General features: G+C 38.9%; 2 protein-coding genes and 1 long non-coding RNA gene across 4 annotated transcripts; 1 reads left to right on the top strand and 2 right to left on the bottom strand.

The window, feature by feature from the left end:
- On the top strand, positions 1-1,059 carry LOC147858902 (uncharacterized). The gene is made up of 2 exons (XR_015530375.1): positions 1-203; positions 592-1,059. It is a non-coding gene; the product is annotated as an uncharacterized LOC147858902 (long non-coding RNA).
- Positions 599-2,904, bottom strand: LOC147858903 (photosystem I reaction center subunit VI, chloroplastic-like). Of its 2 annotated transcripts, XM_087326037.1 has the most exons (4): positions 2,885-2,904; positions 2,671-2,848; positions 2,134-2,260; positions 599-1,065 (listed from the first exon to the last, which is right to left on the bottom strand). In XM_087326037.1, exons 2-4 carry the CDS (start codon positions 2,802-2,804, stop codon positions 886-888), a joined length of 441 nt encoding a protein of 146 aa, XP_087182163.1. In that variant the 5' UTR covers positions 2,805-2,848; positions 2,885-2,904; the 3' UTR covers positions 599-885. The 2 variants fall into 2 exon arrangements, with proteins under 2 accessions (XP_087182163.1, XP_087182162.1); XM_087326036.1 differs by lacking the exon at positions 2,885-2,904 and having other exon boundaries at positions 2,671-2,878.
- A 4,576-nt stretch (positions 2,905-7,480) lies between these two features.
- Positions 7,481-9,201, bottom strand: LOC147858904 (uncharacterized). Its single transcript, XM_087326075.1, has one exon. The coding sequence runs from the start codon at positions 8,640-8,642 to the stop codon at positions 7,638-7,640; it is 1,005 nt and encodes a 334-aa protein (XP_087182201.1). The 5' UTR covers positions 8,643-9,201; the 3' UTR covers positions 7,481-7,637.
- Positions 9,202-9,454: the final 253 nt, after the last annotated feature.

Consider the following 9,454-nt stretch of genomic DNA (forward strand, 5'->3'; position numbering starts at 1 on the left):
TAATGTTTTGTATACAAAAAGTCATCGAGGGCAAATAAGTATTTGGATAAGGATTAAAACCAAACCACTAATAGACTACACCACTCACATAGAACATTGGGTTATCTATTTCTAACAATTACAACTTGCAATCTATATCCAAGGGTGCTACTTGAAGGCATTCTTCAATAAAAACTTGGGTTGATTGCATACATTATTAGATTGTTTTGTAATGTCTTCTCCTCCCTTCGAAAGTATTGTTTTTTAATGGCAATGCTACCATGTCAACACCATTGTTGCAAAACCAATTTTTCGTGACATTAAACCCATTGCTTGAGACTTGAACCTACAACCCTTGAGATTCGAAAGGTATGTTATGCATTCGCCATTGAGAACACATTACGTGCAATGTAGATCATAATCCCTATCTGCCTAGTTACAAAAAGCTCGATAGGGTGTGGCTATTTGTTTATGCATTCAAACAGTGCAACAATCTAGTTTATTTAACCTTGCGATCTTTACCTTATGGAAATTAACCTCTGCCGTACCGCACTTTGGACTCTGGAGATCTTTACATTTCAACGAATGACATTTACATTGATCTTGATGGAGCCGGACAAAAAACACGCCATTGTTATTTTTTCGACAATCCAACATTTACATTAAGCTTTCATGGTGCCCAACAAATATGCCATTGTTAGAGAGGGTGGCTCTTAGAAATTCATAAACCTAGCAATGCACAAGAGTGGTTGATACAAATTGATGAGAGTTTTAAACAAGGGTTTGAGCTCAATCCTGAATTACATGTGCATCCATGCAATCCATTCATCCATCCATGGAGAATGTGATGAGATGCATGATGATGCAATGCAGACAACAATTATAACAAGACAATAGATATGGGATTTAGATCTTTCCCCGAGGTCCGACCTTGGGTGGCTCCTGAGGTCCCTTCTTGATTGGGAGGATATCACCAGACACAGAGGAGCTGATGTATGCTAGGGTTCCGCCACCGCCGAGCACTAGGAACTTGAGGAGAAGCCCTCTCTTGGTGAAGGCACCGCCGGCCGTCTCGAAGAATTTGCTCTGCGAAAAGAAGAGGGGAAAAAAGAATGTGATTGATAGACTATCCCAAGGAGTGAGAAGAATCAGATGGATGGATGGATGGAACTTGGATGATGGAGAGGCTAATGATGATACAAATAATGATACAAATGATGACAATGATGCTGTGGCCACTGCCATCACCGCCGATTATGCTTTTTTTTTATGATGATGTTGATGATAGTGTTTGATGATTATGATGTTTGATGATAGTGTTTGATGATTATGATGTTTAATGATTATGATGATGATGATCCCATTAGGTTTGATGATTACGATGATGATCCGATTAAGTTTAATGATTATGCTGTTTTTTTTATGATGATGATGATAATTTTTTATCATGATCATAATTATGGTAATGATGATAATGATGTTTGATGATGAGAAAGTGTAGGGGAAAATCTCTGCAACCCTAAGTTCTAATGTTTACTGAATGCTTGTAAGTGAAATCATGATCATGGTAGCTCGAAATCCATGACCCTTTCTCCATCTTCCTAATAGTAGCTCCGTAGACCTAGCTATGTCTCTCTGAATCCAAAATTCTCATGCTTTATGCAGAAAAGCCTGCGTTTAGATAGCTGTGTCTATATTCAGATCTATGAAGGAGATGAAGCTCAGAATCCATCTCTCGCTAGTAGCAACCATCTGAAACCCTAACGTTCAGTGTTTCTGCATAAAGCTCAACGTAGCTCCCGTCTGTGGAAACCCCCCCTACCTTTTATTTCTGTACCTCTACCCAGAGAAACTGCATCGATCGATCTACATCTGCTGCAAAACAACTAAACCCTAAACCCTAACTTCTGAGCTGAAAGCCATAATCTTTAAGGGATCGTCAGGGAAGCCATAATCGTTGCCTTACATGTGAAACAGAATTGGCAGAGAAGCCATGGTGTTTGCCTCAAACATATGCTACCTTCATGTGATCAGAGAAAGCCATAGACGATCGACGGAACCTGTATGTGCTTATTAACACACAGAGAGAAAGAAAGAGAGAGAGAGAGAGAGAGAGAGAGAGAGAGAGAGAGAGAGAGAGAGAGAGAGAGAGACCTGCAAGCCATTGTAAGGCGATGGAGCATCAGAGCCATAGAGGTCCCATGCGCCTGTGGTGTTGCTGATATCGTCCAAGTCAAAGTAGACGCTCTTTTCACCATATTTAGCAGAGATCGGCCCAACTCTGCAGTAATAATCTCTCTCTTCGTCAAACAATATGTATACACATGTTTACATAGCCAAAGCAAGAAAAAGCTATGGTTTTCTTCTAGCAATAACATCTCCAAAATCTGCACTAGGGCTTATGCAGCTTCATAGCAGAAGAACACAAGAATCCCTAGCTCTGCAAATACGCAAGAGTCGATCCTTTCTCGGTAAAGTACACAGAAAAGGAAGCGATGATTTTGTAACAGAAAACAAACAAACAAAAAAAGAAAAACAGGAAAAAGTTCTAAAGGTCTGAAAAAGAATGATGGCTTCTCAACGCAAGAGCATTACGCTGGCTTCCATGGGAGCTCACCCAGAGATTTATAATGGAGAGACATGTGAGGATTGAAGATCAATGGAAGCTGATCGAATGATTGATTCGATTACCTCTTGGCGTGTGCAGAAGAAGCTGGACGGTAGGAAGCGACAGGGAGCTTCTGTCCAGAGATGCTGTTAGAGCAGAGGGATGCGACAGAGGCGGTGGAGGCGGAAGAAGAGGCAGCAGCAAGGAGAGGAGCCATGGGGACGGAATGCTAGAGGCGCTCTTTCTCTGCGGCTATGGCTGCCTTTCTCTAACTTCTCTTTCTTCTCTTTCTTTCTTTCTTTCTTCTTCTTCTTCTGGGAACAGAGAGAGAGAGAGAGAGAGAGAGAGAGAAAGGGGAGTGGAGTGGGAATGGATAAGGGGGAGGAGAAGGCTTTTGTTGTGAGCCAATCAGAGATGGCCAACAAAGAGCAGGGCTCTATCCTCTTGGAACACATAGAATAGAACAAGAACAAAATAGATAGGATAATGATAATAGCATTACATATTATGACCAATACTAGTATTAGTAGTACATATTAGTTTGTACTATTACATAGTAGTATGTTGTTGTAGTAGTAGCATGTAGTAGCATGTAGTAGTAGTAGTAGTAGTAGTAGTAGTAGTAGTAGTAGTAGTAGTAGTAGTAGTAGTAGTAGTAGTAGTAGTCGTTCAATCCACCTCTTCGTCCCGTGACCCGTCCCATATCCCTACCTTGTGTCCTGTCAAATGACTTGCCAACTACTTGCATCTGCCATGCTGCAGCTCCTTCGCAACACCAGCCGTGCATGCCGATGTAGCCCACTGATGATCATGCCATTCTCCTTCAGTTTAATGTTTAATGCCATTCTCCTTTGCTGATTTCACGATCTGCCGTATAGTCATGCAATGGTATCTGTGTCATAAGGCTTATATCACAATGGTTTCTCCATCAACTTTGGCGATATCACAATGTTAACATCTTGTCAAGGGTAGAACAAAGTTTACTTGTTACAGGCATAACCTTAACTTAGCCCTTTCGTAGTTTTTACTATAGTTGTCTACACATGAGGATAAGAGTGTAAGTGTTAACTTAGAATGTAACTGAGGGAGGATTACTTTTTGTCCTAGGGATTGGGAGAACCCTTTGAGGCCAAAGTATGGACTTTGCATGGGGCGCCCCCTTGGATCTAGCTATAAATATGAGGCCTAGCTCACCTCATATGGGGATCATTTGACTATGTCGAGTTTGTGATCTTGTGGCGAGCGCGCACTAGTGCCATGTATGATGAGAAGACCATACGTGGTGGTATGGGACATCGTTTACGGGTCCCGGTCTATCTCAATCCCTTTGCTTACGCATGGTCGGGGTGGATCAAAACTCTTATTTCTCTCTTTGTTTCTTTATTTCCTCATTTTCATGCTTACATTAGATGTATCCTGTGACACTTGAAGTGTTGCCAACAACTAGATACTCGAGAATAAACTTATCAATGACTATAGTCTATGATAGAATAAGGAACATGTAGCTAGAAACCAATCACCTTTGTTACTCTAAAAAACTTGAGCAATTGTTTAACACTCTTCCTTTCCACTTACATATATTATGCCTTCTAGCTTGGCTATTCCTTTCAAAACATAATCTAATTATGAGAGTCATTGGGTTCGTGGTTTCTCTTTTATAGTTGCAAATCATTCCAACTATCTATTGTGAAGATGTCCGACACAACTTGCAGAATATAATTTAATGTCATATGCTAAAAAAAGCCTGCAGCACAACAAACAATAAGGCATAATAGTGTGCTCAAAATGTCCATATCAAGTGTGAAAGGCAATTGTTGTTATATCATAAATTGTGATAGAAGACGTTATTTTAGCTTCAATGTTCCAAAGAAACGTATACAGAAAAACATGGCAAAAGACACCCAATGTGGTGTTTAGATTGTATCCATGAATTAACAACGTCCATGACCATCTTTGAATCACATACATGCTTTCAATTCGTTCATGTAAGTGCTCATTTCAATATAATTAGCCCCCAGATTACATGGATTGGAATGACACAGATTGATGTAAATTATATTATTAAGCACTGTCATCATAGTGTTTACTTAAAACCATAGAATTACGACAAATCTTCAAGTCTTCAAAAATTGCAGTGGTACTGGAAGATTACATGGATGCAAAAATTTCACTGATTACTCAAAACTATGGCATTACAGGAAGATTACATGGATGCAAAAATTTCAGTGATAACTCAAAACTATGGCATTACAGGAAGATTACATGGATTTCATTCACTGATTACGCAAAGCCATGGAGTTACATAATATCTTGGCTTGAAATTTTGCCGCAGTACAGGCAGGGAACATTTACACGGATTCATTCACTGATTTATACCCAGAAAAATGATTGCGATGGAATTGCATGCATGGAATCTGTGAGTTCAAATTTCCACTAGTGTAAAAGAAGATTACATGGAAGATTATGTACTGAGATTTGGTGATGGATGGAAGGAGTGTAGATCAGGGGGAGGTGATCTGCTCAGTGAAGCGGGTGGAGGCGAGGGGTGGTTGCCCTTGGACCAGGCTCTCGAAGTCCTGCACGTACCGATCGGAGAGGCGGAAAGACGGCGGAGGAGACGTGGTGGAGGGTGAGGCCGCGAAGAGCAGGACCTCGTACGGGTGCAGCAGCGAGTCGTGCGGCGCGGGCCGTACGTACGGAGCCAGCACCTCCTCCACCGCCGCCGCTACCTGAGGGCCCCGCGATCGCACCGTCACCCAGTAGTGTACGAACGTCTGCAGAGGAGCCCCCGCCCCCGCCTCCTCTCGCGACGCCATCCGATCGATCATCGCCACCGAATAATAATAATCTCCTTCTCCTTCTCCTCCGCCATTGCTGCTGATGTAGAAAGACGGAGGGTGCGTTGCTGTCTCAGAGACGCTCAGCATCTGCCCATCCTGCACCCGCGTCTCGCCATCATCGTAGCTGATGCTGATGCTCACCATGGAATCACTCGCCAATCCTCTCCTCAGCACAGGCAGCATCGCCATTCCAGCAGCAGCAGCAGCAGCAGAAGCATCATCATGATGATGACGATGAGACAGAGACACAGTTACTGCCCTGCCCGCTTCGCTAGTAGCAGCGCACATCAGAATCAGAATCAGAATCATATTCAGAAGCAGAAGCTGCAGTGAATTCATCATCCTCATCACCGCCACATTCTTGCTTATGCTACTACTAAACTTCACTTCCATCGCCATCATTAGTGTGGTATGAATTATATTCACTCAGATTCTACCTCCTTCTCCTTCTCCTTCTCCTTCTCCTTCTCCTTCTCCTTCTCCTTTCTCCTTCTTCTCCTTCGTCTGTCTCTCCTTTTATTTTTATATCTGCAAAACGCACAACTCAGAAACGCGAAAGACGCAGAACTCAGAAACGCAAAAGACGCAGAACTCAGAAACGCAAAAGACGCAGAACATGATAGATATAGGGTTTAGAAACGCAACAAATGGGTATATCTACATATGTATAACAATGGGCAACTGAAACCGAACTGAACCAAACCGCTGCTTAACGGTTTAACGATTTAAATGGTTCGGTTTCAACAGTTAAACCCCGTGGTTTTTAACCGTTTAACGATTTTTTATTTTTTATTTTTTTTAAAATTCCAAAAAATTTGCTTTTAAATAATCTTTTCTGACATTTTGGGAAATTTTTTAAATTTTAAATAATGAAACTTTTAAATTTGTTGAAATTTTGAAAATTAAAAATTAAAAATTTGACCTAAGTTGAAAACCGAAACCGAACCGCGAAACCGCGGTTTTATCAGCCTAATGGCTTAATGATTTTTTATTTTTGTTAAACGCAGAACTCAAAAACGCAAAAGACGCAGAACATGATATATATAGGGTTTAGAAACGCAACAAATGGGTATATCCATAGATTGACCCATGCGTGATATGCGTGGTATTCGACATCTGCAATATTCGTAGTAGTATTCGAGAATATAAAATGGCTCCAAGAATATTATAAAACCATTCGTTTATGGAAAATAAATTTTCATAATAAAAATTATTCAATTCACTAAAAACAAAAAGGAAAAATCACCAATTAATAGAAAAATGGAAGGTCTTCAAAATCACACAAACATAAGAAAGAAAAGTTTTAATTAAAGCGATTATGAACCATTATATTCTAATTTCTAAGTTGTAGGTTCTAACTTCTAAGTAATGCTTCGAAATTTAAGAGTCTATGCACTATCACATTCATCATCTGTATCTTCAAGCTCATCACTAATGTCCTTATGAGCTTCATTTTCATCAATTGCTTGATTTTGCATTCTCAAAAGTCTCTCATCATCTTCTTCTTTGTTGATCATATCTAATGTTGCATCAATTAGGCATAATCCCCTTTCCCTTACTGAGACAATGATTTGTATGTATGTAAACCAATTTCTCAACATGAGCATGAGTCAATCTATTTCTTTTTTTGTATGTATCGATGAGAATGCACTCCAATTTCTTTCACAAGAAGATGCACATGAACCTTGAGAAAGCACACGAATTGCAAGCCTTTTTAAGTTTGGCGTGCTTGCTCCAAATGTTTCCCACCACTTAATTGCATCATGCATTCTAGTTGGATCATTTGCCATAGGAACCTGAAATGAACTATTTTGTTGAGTTCTATAACCATAGAATTCATCTAATAAAACACCACATAAAGGTATATCACCATTAGTATACCGCATAATAGTTTCCATCCAACTTGTATTGAGCTTCTCATCATTATCTTGAATTTTTTCTCTCCAAATTGGATGCAAAAAAAAGCCAGTTGCATGCAATGGTGAATGTAGCATTTTCCATCTTTTTCCCCGAATTTCATCAAGCAATAAATGATCTACATCTTCAAGGTGGTTTATTTCTTCTATCATACGATGAGTACATTCATAAATTAAACTCATGGTTGCACCTTCTCTATCCGCCAATCTAAGAACTTTTAGGATTGGCTTGCATATCTTTACTATCTTCTTTATATTTGCCCAAAAAGAAGCATCAAGTATAATTGAAACAATTTATTCTCCTAGTTGTGTTTTTGATCCTTTCCATTGACACCATTGTTCACTAACCACCATTCTTCTTAATCCACCTTTGATTATGTCATCCAATAAGTTTGACAACATGATAAAACTATAGGCAAATCTAGTAGTGGAGGGCTTTAACAATTCTTTCTCACTAAACTTACGAAACATTGCCAAAGAATATTGTTTTCGTGTAATAAACACAATCGCCTTTGTAGCTAATTTCAAAACATCATGAACCCAAGCACATTTTCCAATATCTTCAAACAACAAATCGATGCAATGACATGTGCATTTGGTAAAAAAGATCATGGGCCACTCTTTCTCTATCATCCTCCCAACTACTACACAATTAGTTGCATTGTCCATACAAACTTGCACAACATTTGATGGGCCAATATCAAGAATTACATCCTTTAAAATCTTAAAGATATACTCTCCTGATTTATATTCTCCACTAGTGTCAACTGATTTCAGAAACACAGTGCCATATGCAGAAGTAGCCATGACATTAATTATAAGTCTATTCTTGGTATTTGACCAACCATTGCTCACAATAGTGCATCCAATAGTTTTCCATTTTTCTCTAATTTGCATAATCTCATTTTCAACATATTTCACCTCTTCATTCAAGTGCCTTTTGCGCAATTGATTAGGAGATGGTGGCTTATAAGAAGGCCCAGCTAGTGCCACAACTTTTATTAATTCACGAAAATATGTACTTCCCACTTTTACATCCGATATATCCTCTACAAAAAAAAACCTCATGATTGCTTCATCAGCATTTTTATCAAGTTGCTTTTGCCATAACACTTTCAAAGGTTCAACATTGTCTACTTTCATCTTTTTACTTGTTGATGCATTACCAAAAGATGATGAAGGCATTTCATTGATAGATGTTGATTCCACATTCACATCAACATTTGTGCTACAATTTTCAGCATTGCATTCCATTGATGACTCGCCATTCATGTCAACATTTGCACAACCAGATACCATTTTTTGTATTTAGCTTTTATAACAGCATCAATTTGACGGCATTTGTCAACACCTAAACCTTTCAAGCCCAACAAGTGAGCTCTAATTTGAAAGGGGCCACCAACAAATACATGGTGACAATGTTTGCATTGAATAACAGGCATACCCTTATCATGTTTTCTCAAAACGGTCACATGATTCCATTCGAAGCTCTTTTGCTTCACCATTTAGTAAATTAACCTTCAACTGATCCTGAAAGAGATTAATTTGATACCTAAAACTGAATTAAAACCTTTCTTATCCAAAATCTTCATTAATCCTACCTCTAATTAAAATCTATAATGATTGGATAATCCTACAATGATAGCATGAATAAATCATGGAAGATTGGACAACATTGAGATGAGAAGAGAGACTTAACGAGCTTTGGCAAAACCCTAATTTTCAGGGAATAATTTTAAGAGACTTTCTTATCCAAAATCTTCATTAGTCCTAACTCTAATTAAAATCTAATTATGATTGGATAATCCTACAATGCTAGCATGAATAAATCATGGAAGATTGGACAACATTGAGATGAGAAGAGAGACTTAACAAGCTTTGGCAAAACCCTAATTTTCATGGAATAATTTTCACAGACGTTTTGATCCAAAATCTTCATTAATCCTACGTCTAATTAAAATCTAATTATGATTGGATGATCCTACAATGCTAGCATGAATAAATCATGGAAGATTGGGCAACATTGAGATGAGAAGAGAGACATAACGAGTTTTGGCAAAACCCTAATTTTCATGGAATAATTTTCATAGACGTTTTGATCCAAAATGTTC

Source organism: Azolla caroliniana, unplaced genomic scaffold, assembly GCF_043228905.1.
Source record: "Azolla caroliniana isolate FFs.n. ecotype wild unplaced genomic scaffold, voAzoCaro1.0.p SCAF_10, whole genome shotgun sequence".
NCBI classification, from domain to species: Eukaryota; Viridiplantae; Streptophyta; class Polypodiopsida; order Salviniales; family Salviniaceae; genus Azolla; species Azolla caroliniana.

Coding starts and splice junctions, on each gene's coding strand:
- LOC147858904 (XM_087326075.1), bottom strand. CDS start 8,642: ATGGTATCTGGTTGTGCAAATGTTGACATGAATGGCGAGTCATCAATG.
- LOC147858903 (XM_087326037.1), bottom strand. CDS start 2,804: ATGGCTCCTCTCCTTGCTGCTGCCTCTTCTTCCGCCTCCACCGCCTCT. Junction 2,261..2,670: donor TCTTCTGCACACGCCAAGAG/GTAATCGAATCA, acceptor TTATTACTGCAG/AGTTGGGCCGATCTCTGCTA. Junction 1,066..2,133: donor CGCCTTACAATGGCTTGCAG/GTCTCTCTCTCT, acceptor TTCTTTTCGCAG/AGCAAATTCTTCGAGACGGC.